The sequence below is a fragment of the Felis catus genome, chromosome D3 (genome assembly GCF_018350175.1).
Source record: "Felis catus isolate Fca126 chromosome D3, F.catus_Fca126_mat1.0, whole genome shotgun sequence".
Classification (NCBI taxonomy): domain Eukaryota; kingdom Metazoa; phylum Chordata; class Mammalia; order Carnivora; family Felidae; genus Felis; species Felis catus.
The window spans coordinates 70079039-70095590 of record NC_058379.1 but is presented as its reverse complement, the minus strand read 5'-3'; the positions used below and the strand labels follow the sequence as shown (position 1 = coordinate 70095590).

The 16552-nt window shown below is 51.2% G+C and overlaps 1 protein-coding gene across 3 annotated transcripts in view; it reads right to left on the bottom strand.

Moving 5' to 3' along the window:
- Positions 1-16552, bottom strand: part of MAPK4 (mitogen-activated protein kinase 4) — a 151651-nt gene that overhangs the window by 51397 nt on the left and 83702 nt on the right. For 2 of the 3 annotated variants that reach the window (XM_019815272.3, XM_045042290.1), the window contains exon 2: positions 822-2441. In XM_019815272.3, the coding sequence (XP_019670831.1) occupies positions 822-1367 (546 nt within the window). In that variant the 5' untranslated portion in view covers positions 1368-2441. The remainder of the gene's footprint in view (positions 1-821; positions 2442-16552) is intronic. The other variant, XM_011287991.4, reaches the window with a different exon arrangement.

Genomic DNA, 16552 nt, shown 5'->3' with positions numbered 1-16552 from the left:
ATGTATTCAGCAGCTCCCCTAAAGCGGCAGGAACCAGGGGTAGGGGGAATACAACTTCAGAGGACTCCCAGCTCCTGAAGGAAGCAGTGGATTAGTTAAGAAGAGGCCCGGGGCCTTGAGAATGAGTGTCGTCGATATCTCCATCAGTGTGGCTGGGTCAGCTATGTCTCTGCGGCTGGTGGAGACGTGGGGTCTCAGGACCGTCTAGACACCTGTAGCTTCAGTATGGCCCCGAGGGGCCAGGGCATCATGGGACCTAGGAGAGCTGAGCCATTAGCTAGACAGTGTATACTGAGGATTCGTTTATCGGGTAAACTGTTCGCGCCCTCTGTCCACGGAGAGAGAGAATGGGACACAGAGTGCGAAGAGGAAGCAAGCTGAACCGGAGCACGAGGCTGCTATGGTGAGGGGCCTCAGTGGGAGTCCTGAGCGGACAGGAGGGAGAGGTGGTATTAGGTGGATGGCAGGGATAAGAGGATGCTAGAGGCAAATTCACCAACCACACAGTTTTGAAGCCATAGAGTTTAGAGCTGGAAGAAATCGGAGAGATTATCTAGTCCAACCCTATCTTGTGCAGCTAGGAATTCTTGGTCACGGCCATGGGGCAGAGCCAAGACTGAGAACCAGGCCACCAGCCCCAGCCCCTGCTTGGCCAGCAACTGCTGTTCAGGCCAGTGATCTTTCTGGCACCCTCCAGCCCCTCCCAGGTACGGACTCTAGTCCCCTGATTCCAGCGGAGCTGGGAATACCCTTCTGAACAGCTGTGAGCACTCTGGAGGATTCTGTGGACCACCCATTTCTGCCATTCCAGCCAGACATACCTTGTGTGAATAATGCTGGTCAACGATCCTCGCCAACCCGAAATCCCCGATCTTGAGCACGAGGTCCTCCGTGCTAATGAAGATGTTGGCGGGCTTCAGGTCCCTGTGCAGCACGTTGGCGGAGTGGATGTACTTGAGCCCTCGGAGCAGCTGGTACATGAACAGCTTTGCGTGTTCCTCTGTCAGCGTGCCTTGCTCCAACAGGCGTGCCAGGTCGGTCTCCATGTACTCCTGGACAATGTAGGCCACGCTGAACTTGAACAGCTCGCCCTGCAGGTCAGTGCCCTTGGGCCCCAGCACCTCATACACCTTCACGATGTTGTCATGGTCCAGGCGCCGGATGATCTTGATCTCCCGGAGCGCATGCTTCATGCTGCGGGAGTCACTCAGGGTGATCTTCTTCACAGCCACCTTCCGGCAGGCCCTGCTGTCCACAGCTGACAGCACCAGCCCATTGACACCAAAACCCAGGGGTTGGAAGTCAACGAAGCGCCCACCAAGGTCATACCCATAGACACTGGCGATGCAGTCGCCCTTCTCGGCCATTGTTGGCTCAGTGGTCAGGGTCTGCCCGCGTGGTGAAGGGGCGGTCAAAATCGGCCAAGTCCCGGGTAGCGGCTTCCCCAGCACACCTCATTCTGTCAAGTCCCAAAGCCGAGGGATGCCTCTCCTCGTGCTGATGTCGCTGCCACCGGCTCCCTGGAGACAAGAGTGGCATATGTCCATGCTTGCTGAGCTATGGAAGGAGAAGGCTCAGAGGATTTTCTTAACTTGCATTGGGAGGGCCGTCTGCCAACTCGTCTGTACCCTGAACTCTCCTCGAAGCTTAGAATGGCTCATGCTTTTTTAAAACGTAGCATCTTGGAAAGAAAAACCAGTCTCATCATCTATGTGGATGTAAAGTTTTCTACCATAATGGACCTCAAGGTAAAAAATGCAGAAACGCACCCCTTTGAATCTTTTGTTGAAAGAGGTTCCTTCTGGCTGAAATGTAGAGCTGTTAGTGAGCTGTGTTCCTTTACGATGGTCCAAAGCTCAGTTTTGTCACAGCCTCCGGCAGCTTGGTAACTATTGTGTCCTGAGCAGTATGAAGGGATCCCGGCAATGGATTCTGGAGGCTTCTAGGGGTTTCTTTTACCTCCGCCAGCTCCCTTTTCTACCAGCTCCTCCTAGGTTTCATAGCCCAAATCAGGCTGGTGAGCACTGGTGAAGAAAGCCGGAGGAACCCAACCACCTTTCTTGAGCTCTACACCAAGTTACACCTCAAGTCCCAAATCCGAGGGGCACTCAGCTGCCATGCCAGGATCCTCCAGAGGCTTCCGAGGGGGCAGCATCCTCTGTCACCCCCTCATCCACGCCACCGTGAACAAGACTCTGTTCTGCTGGACTCAGAGAGGCTGCAGGAATGCGGCATCTTTCAGACCATGTCTCCTTTCCTGTCAAAGAAATAGCGTTGGGTAAATTTCCACACTCCAGCTTCCAACACCTTCCCACTTGCGTGTCCTTTGTTAACCAGCCCAAGTGTTATTTGATCTGTCCAGCCAGCTGAAACACTGCTTGCTCAGGGGATTCCAGGCTTTGCACTGCCCGGCCAGCCCTCCTGCTGTGGGCAGCGCTCCCCTGGAAGAGAGAGAAGATGGATTGATTTGATAAGATCATCAAATGGTGCACCTTTTGTGTAAATGCCTGCTCCCCAAAGGTTAACACACACCAATTGTGGGTGGGAATGATCCACTCTGACTTTGGAGAAATTAATTTGCTATGCTCTCCAAACACATACATCAGCACTTGCTGGGAGTGATGATCATAAAAAGTAACTAACTGGAGACAAAAAATAAAGGATCGATAATTTTTTTTTTTGTACTTGGACCCCTTTTCTTCCTTCTTTTGCAAATGTCTTTGAATATTTTGAGGGAATTTGCCACGTGCTGATGTTTAATTACATGTGTATCTCTTGCTTTCCACAGAGGTGGCAAAAGCACACATACCAAGTAACAAGGAAATTTTATTGCCACCCTAAAAAAGGGATTCTCTGCCCAGCAAGGCAGGGCACAGACTTCTTAGCATGACACCAGGACTGGCATGGTGAACTGTATTCTCTTTGATGGTGGGGACCTAGCTCTTCAAAGCAATGGCTCAAATCCTATCATGACTTCCCCCTGGTGGCTGCTGACTCAAATTACAGGCATAGAGCCTACATGGGGAGAAAAAAACTGCAAGACAATGTAAATTCAGACCTCTGGAGTAAAGGCAATGTTATGGCTTCCGAGGGACTGGCAGCTTTTATAAGTTTATTAAGTCCATGGACAGTCAGAGAACAGACACTGTACCCTGCACAAAGGAGTGAATCTAGTTCTTACCATACTATAGGGCCCCCTGTAGAGATGCTTTCATATCTGAACTTTGCACAACTCTGCAAATGCTAAATGAAACAAAACAACAGTAAACTCAAGGGGGACAATAAGGGGACACAGATGACCTGAAATAGTAAACCATCAGATCCCCTCTAAAGACTTCTAATGAAAGAGATTTGCCAAGGGCCTGGAACACAGTGATTGCTCAAGAGAGGCCAGCTATTGATGACTTTGTTAAAAATTTCCTTGCATTTGAATAAGAGGCACCTAGTATTCTAATGTTTTGACAAAATCTTCACCAATCCAATCCTACTCTGGATGTTTTTATTGGTCCCAGCAGCAAAATAACCACAGTCTTATAGAATTTCAGAATGGGAAGTGATCATAGCAAACAAGTCCAGTGGTCCTTAACTGGGGATGGTACTGCCCTCCTTGGTTCATCTGACCAGGAGTCATTACTGGCCTTTAACGCTCAGGGCCAGAACCCTAACCACCTTGCCAAGCAGCTCCATCAGTGAATAACTGACACCCACCCCCAGGTGCCAGCACCTCCACTGAGAGATAATGATTCTGGCCCAAGTCCTCACTTTGCAGATGAGGGCACCGGGGCTCAGAGCAGCTCAGTGTTTCTGGTGTAGACGGGCAAAACACATTTGATGAACTGAGAAATGAATACCATTCACTCTGAGCATCCCTCGCCAATTAGAGACAGTGCTGGGACCAGCCTCTGAGCCACACTCTGTGGCCCATGCTAGTGAAGTCCGCCGGGATACCTAATTCAGGGGAACAAAAGAACCACCCTAGCACTCCAGTCCATCCTCCTCTGGCTCTTGCTGCCCATCACGTAACAAACTAAACCGGAGCTTCTTTCACTGTCTACCCACATGCCTGTCTCATTCCCAAGGGCACGGCAAGCAGGCAATTATATATTTTGCTTTATGAGAAGAGATGCTTAAGCCTTCTTCCCTTTCCAGCTCCCACTGGGTTGTAAACAGACAGGACCGAGCACCTAAGCAAGGAGGAGATGACATCACCAGCAAGCGAGAGCAGGATTTGTTCCAGATCAGCTGCAATGCAGATAATCTGTGAACAATTAAGAGGTGCTTTATTTATTTTTAAAACTCTTTCCTCTTCCCCTCACGTGAGGGAGGGGCTGTCTCCCCTGAACATATGCACGTGTGCATGCGTGTGTGTCTGCGTGGGTGCGGGTGAGTGGTCTCCCTGACACGCGGCTGGCTCCAGCGGGCAGGTACCGTGTCACCTTGGGAAGACTTGCTTCCAGCCACTCTTCCTTCGTCATGGGCCTCTAAGTACACTCTTTCAATTCCTTCCACCTTCCCAGCTCCTGAAATGTTCTCCTGCTTCCTCCCCACTCACTGAAGTCTTGCCCACCACCCAACCCAGATGGCATCTCACTTCCACTCCAGAGTTCCCATTCCGGAAGTGTCCCGGGTGACATTCTCCTTGCCTAAACTCCTGCAGTGTTCTTGTGTATGCCTTCTTTGACATTGACCACATACTAAGCTGGGCTGTTATTTAACGTCTTATATGTGTCCATCTCCCAACTAGACTTCAAGCTTCTCCAGTCCAGGGCACAAGGCAGTACTCAGAAACTATCTGACTTGGGGGCACCTGGGTGGCCCAGTCAGTTGAGCGTCCAACTCGGCCCACGTCATGATCTCGTGGTTCATGGGATCAAGCCCTCCGTCGGGCTCTGTGCTGACGGTGTGGAGCCTGCTCGAGATTCTCTCTCTTCCTCTCTCTTTGCCCCTCCCCTGCTCACTCTCTCTTTCAAAATAAAAAAATACACTTAAAAGCAAGTTTAAAAAACAAAAAGGAAACTAAATGGCTTGGACGTACATTCGTCCAATGCTGAGGAACATTCATTATGTCTACACAGTTGTCCTGCCCACATTTCCTAGATGATCAGCCTCTCCTCCCTAACTCTGCTGGTGCAATACAACTTGTTCAAGAGGGCTTTTCTCACACGCCCCAACCACTCAGACACATCAGATTTCTTAACTTCAACCTTCTCGGTGTCACCTGCTGCTCAGAGGCTGCCTCTGAGAATTCCAGGCAGCCGTTTCTCTGTTCCCGTGTGAGTTGACTGTTACTCATCCCTTCTCAGCCCTCTTCGCTTTCTAATTTTCTTTCTATAATTCCTCTAAAATTTCCACTGTAAACCTTTTGCTTTTCTCCACAGGTGGACTGATTGCAAAACACCTATTACCTAAGATGTCTTGGCTTTAGCGGTTCATTGTTTGCATGACACGCCAGGGGGCGTGAGCGCATCGGCCCTGGAGAGGGGCAGACCCAGAATCTGGACATGCCCACCGTTGCAGAGACAACAGTATGGCAACTTCTCAGGGCGAAGCACAGCCATCCTCCATTTGAACTTGGTGGCTCAGAGCTACTCTGAATCAGGTGCGATTTCAAACCAGGCAGTTGGCATTCACCTTGAAGGAAGGACAGGTCATGGGTTCAGTTGTGCTCAAATGACAATGAGCAAGAAGAATGCATGCAACTCCTGCAAGGGTAGCCTGGCTCCCATGATTCACGGTGAATGTTATAATAAAACGCAGGAGTAGAAACACCTACCCCTAGGCTCCTAGCAATGGACCTTCATTTCTCCACTGATTTCCCACGGACTCTCTTGCAATACTTTAGTTGGGGCCAATTAATGATCCTCTCACGCATCCAGCCTTTTAACACGTGGAGACAAACCAGAAATGAGATGGTGTGTGCCAACTGTCCCTTGCTGGGTTTCCTGGGGAGCTCGTTTACAAAGCAGCTTTGGAAATTCTAAATTTAGACTCAACCCTGCCTGCTCAGATCCTCCCAAACCGCATGCTGCTGTTGACTTTCAGCAGGAACTGTGGCCCCCAAGGAGGTGCTGATATTTCACGGACAGTGCGTTCTTCTCTCTCTTGAGCATCCAAAAACCTGCAGGAGAGCCTTCTCAGGCAGGGCTGATGTTTACAGTTGAACAGGCTGCACACTGCACAATTCTAGGCGGCATCATTCACATTATAGTCAAGTCTGTCTGACTCTAAGGTTCGTGACCTTAATCGCTATAGTCCATGTGAATAAAATCCTCTAGACCAGAGATCAGCAAATTTTTTCTATAAAGGGCCAGGGAATAAATGTCTAAGGCTTTGCAGAACATACCGTCTCTGTTGCAACTACTCAACCCTGCCTTGCAGCACGGAAGCAGCCATAGATAACGCCCAAACAAAGGGCATGGCTGCATTTCAAAAACATTTTATTTACAAAAACAGGTGGGAGACTCAATTTGGTTAGGGGGCCACAGTCTGTCAACCCCTGCTCTTGACTGTGTAGGAACATCCTCTAGGTTCTTCCTAAGGAGACACCAAAGTGTGCCACAGCCCGGACCTTTCCGGCTCCTCCTGCATGGTCTCCTCCGTCCTTGGACTCAGTCCTCCTGTTGCCCCTCATGGTGGCACTACCCCAAGCCTGCCCTCCGAGGGAGTTATTCTGGGCTTCGGCCCCCACCCTGGGCATAGTTAAGGTCATTTGCAGGTTTCATGACCTCAGGGCCCCTTCTATTTCTGACTCTGGTACTTTTCAGGCTACTGTTGACGTGCCTCACCCCTACACACCCACTTGCACCTTCAGAGGCTTTCTGGAGAGGTGGCGAAGGCGACCTGATGGAGACAGGGTAGCTACAGTGACTGAGGGTCACCATGGGGTCACCATGGGCCAGGAGCCGTGCCTGAGGATTTCAGTTGGGTCTCACCACAACCCTGTGAGGTTTGTGTCACGCTCCCATGAAGCCCCCGAAGGAAGTAACTTGCCCAAAATTACACCACTAGCAGGCGATAACTCAAAGGCCACGCTTCTCAGCACCGCAGCCCCTGATCTGAGCCCAAGGGAGTGATTCTCACCACGAACCACCTAGGCCCAGGGTGACTGCCCGGGCCTAGAGAAGGGCAAATTTGGGGATATGCACACCTTCTGGTACTTTTCAAATTAAATCAAGAGGCAGCCACCTTTTCAGCCTGTGTTCAGCCCCAACGTGGAGGCCATGGCTCATAGCCTGCTTTATGGAAACAGAAAGTGAGAAATAGAACATTAAGACGAGTTTAAGAGTTGAGAAAAAACAAAAACAAAAACAAAAACACGACAAGTTTAAACAACCATAACCCTGCCTTCCAACTGGTCCTTGACCTCTTGGCTAACGTAAGCCTCAGACAAGCCAGAGCCCGGGCTGCAGAGACTGGCCATCCTCGACTTGAACTGAGCTGAGCGTCCTCCCAGCTTCCTGATTCACCAGGTCCTGGGGCTGACACTGGCCGCCTACCCGGGAACCATTCCCACTTCCTCCGAATGGACAGAAAGCAGGTCTGGGTCAGTCATTAGGCAGCTGAGCCCAACCGAGGGATGACGCAGGATCGTTCTAAACCAGGGTTTCTCGGCCTCAGCATGATTGACACCGCAAACCAGGTCCTTCTTAGCAGTGGGGTGACCCACGCACTACGGGATGTTCGGCAGCACCCCGCCTTCTACCCACTAGATGTCAGAGCACCCCCGAGTCGTGACAACCAAAATGTCTTTAAACATTCAAACTGTCACCGGAGGGGCAGGCACACAACCACTCCCAGCTGAGAACCATGGGCTAACGCCACCGTTTCCAGCAGTAACAGTACTGGCGTTTGAGCAGAAGACTTATTTGTTTTGTGGAGCTGTATGATCCACTGGTGTCAAAAGTTTAGCGACCTTGGTCTCCACCCACTAAATCCCGACAGCATTTCTGGCTCCTGTGACAGCCTCGCACATTTCCAACACCCCACAGGGCAATGGAGTATCCTATACCCATCGCTGTTGAGTCAAAATCATGGTAACCCAGGTCCCTTTGGCAGCAGTTGGCTTAGGGGCGGTCATATGATCCAGTTCCGCATAGTAAGTATTAAAGGAAAGTCTGCCAAGGGGGGTAGGTGCTGAGGACAAGTTTTCCTTCCTGAGAAGAAGAAACACCACTCCCATCTCTGGATGCAGTTGTGGGAGAGAGTGATGTTGGTGCTATAGCAGCCATTTTGAGACCACGTGGAAACAAGCCTGGGGACAAAGGCCAGCATAGGAGAGCTGGCACACGAGCCGGGAGCGTTGCTGACGTGGCCAAGTAGCTGAGCCAAACCTGGAAATGCTTCCAGCTTTTTTGCCAAGTGAGGTTGTTAAGTTCTACTGTTGTTTAATTTATTTTTATTGCCTTTTTTTTTTTCTTTAACTCGAAGTTGAAATTATCGGATAGTAACTTGCCAGGCACATGGTTGGTTGGGTGGGAGACAGATGCAGAACCCAGCTCCTGACCTCAAGGAGCGTACAGTCCCATTGAGAGAGAGGAACCACCGCAATAACAATTACAGAAACAATGAAGAACACTCAGGGACTAACTTTGTGATTCCCACAGCAAGTGCAGGATCGGGATGAGGCCGACTGAGGACTGATCAGCCAGTGAAGCCTCTTGGAGGACGTGGAAGGCAGCTTCTAAGATGGCTGCCAATGATCTCCACCTGAATGGCTTCAAGCCCTGTGTAATCCTCTCCTCTGAGGAGCATGCTGGACTTAGGAGCATCTGGACTCGCTTTTAAGAAACAGTATGGCAGAAGTAATGAGAGGTCAATTCTGAGATAGAGTTATAAAAAGACTGTGGCTTCCATCTGGGGTGATCACTCTCAGGGAAGCCAGTGGCCATGTCCTAAGGCAGCCATTGGTGGGGGGGACATCCACAAGAGTTCTTGCAAGGGGACCTTCTGAGGTCTGCTGGCCACCACGGGAGCAAGCTTGGAAGCAGACCTTCCCTGAGGTGAGCCATGAGAAGCCTAGAGCCCTGACCACAGCCTGATGACACCTCGTGAGAGATCTTATGTCGCAAGCACCCGGCTAAGCTGGGCCCAATTTCCTGACCACAGAAACTGTGTGAGGATAAATGTTTAAGCAGCTAAATTTTAGGGTGTTTGTTATATAGCAAAAGATCACTGATCTAGAGGAGAAACTTGGAGATCTGCAGTTCCTGACATTTCCAAGTTGGAGAAGAGGCAAAGTGGGCTGGAGACTTTGAGAATTCTTGGGCCAGGGGTCCTGGGTCTTAGCTGGCTTGGATCTCATCATATTCCAGAGCCAGACAGGGCCTCAGGGGGCGGAGGTGGAATCTTCACATCTCTTTTTTCATTGATATAGCCCCAGGGTCTCGTCTTGTGTCTGGCATACGGTAGGGACTCAAGAAATAAATGCCAGTTGACATAGGAATGACTACATGTTTGCAGTAAGTGTTGGTGACATTTTGAATCCCTCCAGGGTGAATGGGGGGGAAAGGTGGGGGTTCAAGCACAGATGCCACACAGGCCCTGTGTGGAAGAGCATAGTGACCAGAAGGTGTTTGTTTCCTCACCTAGGAAGGGAGGGCTGGTCCTGAGGCAGTTAGCACCATGTTATCGCTAACTTTGATCTTAGGGACTGAGACAGTCTTGCCCTGGGCGGCAGCTGTGATGCTCCCAGGAATCAGGAGCAAGAACTCTTTTGCACTTGCGGGTTTTGACATGAAGTACCACTCCCTCCACCCAGGAGGTGAGCCAGCTGGAGGAGTTCGTGGCAAGTGACCCGGGAGGCCTTTCCTCTTCGTGGAAACCCAGGTGCGTGGGCAGGCAGATGCTGCAAATGTTGCGGCCCGTGATGCCAACTCAGCCTGCATTTCCTGTGCCCGGACCTCTCCCATGCCCGGCACCACCACCCACCGAGGTCCCGGGGTGCCCCTTCACACACAGCCCAGCCAAGCCAAAAGCATTCCTGTAAATATGTCTCGAGCAGGGGAGCCAGGCCCCAGTGAGCACCCTCCCCCGGGATATGCAAATGTCTTAATGTTCCTGCAAGGCGGTGATGCCACCACCCCGGCTCCTTTCCCTTATACGGTTTCCTGGAGATCATGCCGGTAAGACACAGGAGAGGAACCTCTTTTGTCTTCATCCCTCTGAGAGGGAGCAAGAGGACAGCTCACCGAAGGCTAGGAGAACGACATTAGCAGAGGGATCATCAGACCTTGGGGTTGTTACTTCCTCCCCCAAACGCAAAGGCCAGGAGCCTTCAGTTCAGTCTTCACTCTGCCTTTTCTCTTGAAAATTACATAACCAGCCAGGGAGAACAAAGACTTTCCGGGCTTCCCAACGATACTGACAGAGCACGGAGAGAAATTCTGGCAGCCTCGCCCGGAGTGCCAAGCCCACGTCGACGCAAAGCTGGGGAGGGGAGCAGTGTGGGTCCCTGCGTGTGACCTGAGGGTGCTGGTCGCCACTGGCTGCACAGGCTGGACCTGTCCAGGCTTGAGGCTGTGAGTCTGACTCCAGGATGGGTCACGAGTGTGTGTGGGCCACTGTTTAATCCTGATTTTAGACGACTCCTACACTTGAACTTTGTAGATTCAAGGGGAAATTTCTTATCTGTTCTTTTTTTTTTTTTTTTTTTTTTTTTTTTTTTTTTTTTTTTTTTTTTTAAGGAAAGAGACCTGGGATAGCTGAAGACGTCTTTCAAAATCGAAATCAGGACACTTCTAACATCCGTGGCGAAATACGGTGAGGCCCCATTTGGGGCTTGCTTTGTTTGGACTGTTCTGAAGGGCAGAGATCCCAGCCAGGGGCTAAGCTTCTCAAAAGTAGAGTCTGCATCTTTAATTTCTTCTGCATTTGACTTAGCACCCACTGCACGGGGCCTGCAGGCCACTGTGCCTTCCCCGAATCTGGAGATCGCTCTCTGTGAGGCAAGATTTAATAAGCTGTCGTGGGAAAGCACAAAGTTGCTGGAGCGCATTGTTCAGACCCCACGTGTCCTACCATCCATGGGACTACTTACTCCCTACCTGCAGGGTCAGCCTATGGCAGGGATGTTGAAAGATCCCTGGTCTGTAGCTAAAGGACACAGCATTAAGTTATGTTGCTTTTAGACCAGAAATGGAAAATATGGAAATATATCTCATATATTACTATCAACGCATTTTGCACCCATGGCAGATGCTGATAATCAGTGACTCTGTCCTGATGAGCCAGGAAAACCAGCATCCCCGAGAGCCTCTGCTAATGGCCTGGAGCTGACCTTCAGAGCAGAGCCTATAGGCATCCACAGCATGGCTCTCTCTGACCTCACACTGCCATTGCTTGACCTTGGTCCCTGTCCTCTTCCCCTGGCTAATTCTTACTCATCTTTTGGGTCTAAGCTTAAATGCCCCTTCAGCCAGGAAACCTTCCCTGATGCTCTTTTCCCTCCCCAGACTAGCTTACCTGTCAGGCTGTGTCCCCTTGTGCCCTCTTCATGTCACTTTTCTTCCTTTCTGTTTCTGCTTTAATTGCTTGTCTTCCGTGTTTGACTGGAAGCTTGGTGAGGGCAGGGTCTCCATCCTCTACATCACTACAGTCCCAGTGCCTAACTCCTAACCTACTCAATAACTTCTCCAGAGAAGTCTCATACTCTAGACCGGCGTTTATAAATTCAGATTTGTAATACTCACTTCCTTCCTCCCCATGAGAGACGCTAAACAGACATGAGAATTTCACAAGTCTTGTCCAATTCGAATCCTGCATTCAGTCCCTTTACATTTTGACTTCGCTTCCCAAGAGGGAAGGGTTTTTGACTTCGCTTCCCAAGCCCCACTTCTGACCCAGTCACGTGGCCCAATAGCCAACGAATGTGTGCACTCAGCTACCTCCTGCTATTCCCAGGGAGGCTAATCATTTACAGGGCTTGTGCTCAGAGGTACAAAGAAATCATTTGCAGAGCAGAAAAGAGTTCCCTCTCCTAGCGATTGCTTCTCCCTGTTCATAAGGGACAGAAGTGGTGTTTTGACAACTCAGGTGACAACAGTAATCCCTGGACCACATGGGGCTGTCACAGCTGAGAAGGAAAGTCATGGGCTGGGGGCCAGGAAACTTGAGTTCTAGTCCCACGGCTGCCTGGGAGCAAACCAGGAGGAGTTTCAAATCTGTGAGGTGGGAATAACCACACTGCCCCACTTCCTCATGGGGATAAGAACAAACGAGGCTGGTGATACAAACACACTTTCGAAAGCAGAAAGCACAAATTAGACGTAAGTCACGACCATAACCCACGTACACTAAAATAAGCAACTTCCATAGTGACCTTAGCTGGGTTCGGAGGGGGAGGGGTCAGAGACGTTGCCTTTTCTCATCCCTTGGGCTTGTACCTCCATTCTTCCAACAGTGAGTGGCCTCTATGTGGGAAGAGATATTAGCCCACTAGCTTTTGCATGTGCATTTTAAGTCTTTTTAAAGTTTTTATTGATATTGAGAGAGACAGAGGGAGAGAGAGAACGAGAGAGGGAAACAGAGAGAGAGAGGGAGAGAGAGAATCCCAAGCAGGCTCCATGCCATCAGTGCAGAGTCCAACACGGGGCTCGATCTTATAAACCATGAGATCATGACCCGAACCGAAATCAAGAGCCAGACACTTAACCAACTGAGCCACGCAGGTGCCCCACGTATGTTTTAAGTCTTGTTTGTTGATGTTGTTGCTATTGTTGTTTTGCGAGGCGCAGGCAGGGGGGAGCTTTAGAACTAAATTATCCCTATCTTCTCTTATGAACCAGCATACACTGCAACATCCAGCCCAGAACGAAGTGTCTAGCAATGAACCTACGATGAATCGCATAAATGGACTGAATATATGCTCCCCTGCCAATATGCTCCCAAGCCCCCCTGCCAATCCGTATGTTGAAATCCTCATTCCCAATGTAATGGTATTAGGAGGGGGGGGCCTTGAGGAGGTGACTGTATCATGAGCATGGTGCCCTCATGAATTGTACTAGTGCCCTTATAAAAAGAGACCTCAGAGAGCTCTCTGGTCCCTTCTGCCATGTGAGGACACGATGAGAAGTCGGTGGTCTGCAACTCTGAAGAGAGTCCTTATCAGACACCATGCTGGCACCCTGATCTTGGACTACTAGCCTCTAGAACCATGAGAAATCAATTTCTGTTCTTTATGAGCCACCCAGTCTATGGTACAGCCGCCTGAACTAAGACACTCACCAAGTGGCTCACCAAGTCCATCATGGCAACGCCGTTCCCTCTATTCTAACTTACTGAACTCTGTTGCCATGTGCCCACCGCCCTCTCTTCTGCTCTCCTTGTGAATACCTCCTTCACTGAAAGGTGATCAGACCCTCAGAGTCAGAACCACATGCCACGGAGATCCCATTGTAGGAAGAGGACCTACCGGAGAGCAAACATGTGCTATTGGGTGCTTGCTCTAGGAGGGACGCCAGGGAGTGTCACTAGTCACTGAGGAACAGTGAGTCCCCCGCCAGCCTGTAAAGGATTCCACACACACAAAAGCCTCTCGTGTCTTGATGGTCGGGGCCCCATGGGAGGCCATCAAACCCCATTGGACATGGAAAGGGGAGATAATGTAGTGATCAGCCTTCAAATTATGAGCTCCCTGGAGAAGAAGGCAGATGGCTCCACTGTCTGGAAGAGCAGGAAGGGTGGAAAAGAAAGCAATAGAGGCAACAGACGAGGAGGAAGCACAGAGGTGAGCGGGGACCAAGGAACCGCCCCCCCCTCCCCCCACCTGGCATTCTTAAATAAAAAAGGCAAAGAACAGGAGCCCTGATGGTGACACTGGGTTTCCCACCAACTGATGGTGACAGCTGTTAGCTAGTCTGGACTTCATGTGAGAAAGGTGACCATCCTTGACTTAGAGTGTAGATCAGTGCCAGGTTGGTCCATACAAATTGCAGTGGGAACCAATGCTCCCACCCCTGCCGGATGAGGAAACTGAGGCCAAGAAAAGGGAAATGACTCTTCCAAGGTCAGTCCGAGAGGCAGGAACCAGGCATTGTAGAGTGCCCAGGCTGCAGGTTTGGGGAGCAGGTCCTTCCAGGCATTTCTTGGGCCTCAGGATGACCTTGTGGAGGATTTTTGGACCTCCCTCCCTCAAATGAGGAAGGGGATCCTGACCCAGCTGGCAAAGAGCTATGCGTGGCGAGGAATGGCGAGCTGTGAAGTAGCAGCTTTTCCTCCTCAACTTGAGTAATTATTGTGTATCAGGGGGAAATGTCACATATGGACCACGTGGCAGCAGCTGTCAGCTCTCCAAACTGGAGTCCCCTCCCTTCGCTGACAGCGGAGCAGGGAGCCAGGCTGCCCCAGAGGGCGGAAGAAGGAGAGGATGCTGAGTTGATCCCTGTCCCCACCGAGGAGGCGCAGGGCTGGCTGGGGCCTAGCATAGTGCCTGGCCTGTGTGGCAGTGAGCCGGTGTTTGATGTAGAAGGAAAGTTCCAGTTCACTTTAGTCTGAGGACGCCTGTGCCCCCATAAGGCCAGGAGCCAGAGACGCCTCTGCCCATGCAGGTATAACCAACCAAGACAGCGAGTAATCACGGGCATGTGGACACTCATACGCTCACACACGCCAGTGGGAAACCAAGCACTCAGAACCCTGATGTTTCAAGGCACAGTGTGGGCCTTCGTTGGGGGAGCAGGGTGAGGAGGAGGAACTGGGGAGAGAGACAGAGAAGGAGGTCAGGGAGGAGGAATGAAGAGAGAGCAAGGGGAGGAAAGGGAAGAGAGAGGGAGCCCATCTCCACTCCCAGACACGGCTGCCTGCCTGCCTTCTTCGTGGCTGCGGTTAGCATGTGGCACGCAGACACCCTCAGTGCCTGGGAGCCTTGGACACATCGATAAAGTCCTCAGTGCAGAATAGGCAGCAACCTTGACAACAGCAGCAGCATGACCAACACAACACAGCGCATTGGCTGGACAAACGTAATCCTGGTCGGCAGCCAAGAGTTCCACAGTGCTCCCAGGTACAGGCCGTCCTGGGGCGGGAACTGGATTTTACCTGCACGGTGTAGTCAGCTGGAAACCCGGATCAGGGCTGGCATCGCAGCTGACGCAGCACGAGTGCATGGTCAGCAACGGGCTGGACGGTGACGCAGCAAAGCATTCCTTTGCTTCTCCCTTCCCCTGCCACACGCCAGACAAATGAGGTTTAGGATTCACTGGGTTTTAAAAAGAAATAGCACAAAACAAGCTCTGTCCTCTTGCTGTCGTGTGCCGGGAACGAGAGGGCAGTCAATGGGTCTGGGCAGGGGGGCTGCCTGGAGAGGGTCTCAGCCCCCACCTGGCTTGTAAGTAGACCCAGCCTCAAGCCACCTTCTAGGAGGAAGGCCGCTCGATACATATTGCCTTCATCCCACTGTTGAGGGCCAAGGCAAACTGGGGCTCAATGGAGACGTAAGGCAGTTGACTGGATATTCATCGTGGGCAGAGCTGCTCTCTGGAACCTGAAGGAAAAGGTGAAGTCTAGCTCGTAAGGAGAGGTGGCAGGACCCAGGCAATGTAGGCCGGAGAAGCTGTCTCACTCGGTCCCTCTCACCTGCAGCAAACTCAGTGAGGCTACTGCTCACCGAGGGTGGTGGGAGGGACACAACCCCTACCTGCCTTCCAGTGAGAACCTTCTGGATGGGAAGAAGGTTGCTCTTAAAGCAAAGCTTTATTTTACCAATGACAAAATCATCTCCTTTTTTCAAGTAGCCATGTAAACTGGCTTTAGTCCTGGATCTGTTTCCACCGCCTTAATTGCAAATTAGAACCCCCAATGGAGGCAGACTAGGAATCTGCTCAAGAGGCCTGGCCTCAGCAAGCCTGCAGAGAAATACAATTCGGGATCTCATCAGGATTGAGTCAAGTGATCCTGCATGAGTCCTGGTCGCCCGGAACCAAAGTGGAGGGTCTCAGGCCAATGCCTAGCCCCCCGCCCCGACACCCTACCCTCTGCATAGTTTTATAAGGCAAGCATACTTCTTTGAAACAAAACTAAAAGCAGAAAAGGCTGACTTTGATAGTGATCTCTTTGACTAGTGGATCAATGTGTTCTGTCTCTCTCTGACACAACTGAGGAAAGGCACACAGTGCCAGCTTCAACGCCGAGCTCACCCAGGCTCGGAGGACCAAAGATCTGCTCTGATTTCTTCTGCTGAGCTATTGGAGACAGTGGTTGGGACTATGGCCTGGAAACCCAACCCCCCCTGTGCCTGTGTTCAGGATGCTCTCTCAACCTGGATGTGCTCCTTCTCTTTCCACCCACTTCCAAGGCTTCGTGGGGAGGCCACCTCCCGGGAGAAGCGCAGTGAGGGCCGTGACTGGGTGAAGGTGATGATAAGGGAGGGAAGTAAGACCGTGCCTGAGAAATATTACTATCTGCCTCCCTTTCTTCATCTGCACAGCCTTAGTGTAGGTTCTGGATGTCCCGCTGTGTTAACAGCCTGCACCCTGCCGTCTCTAGCTGTGGCCCCCGCCCCCCAGTGGGGGCAGGGCGCGAGGACCTTTCCCTAGGGTTTCCCTGCGGGCGGAGAACA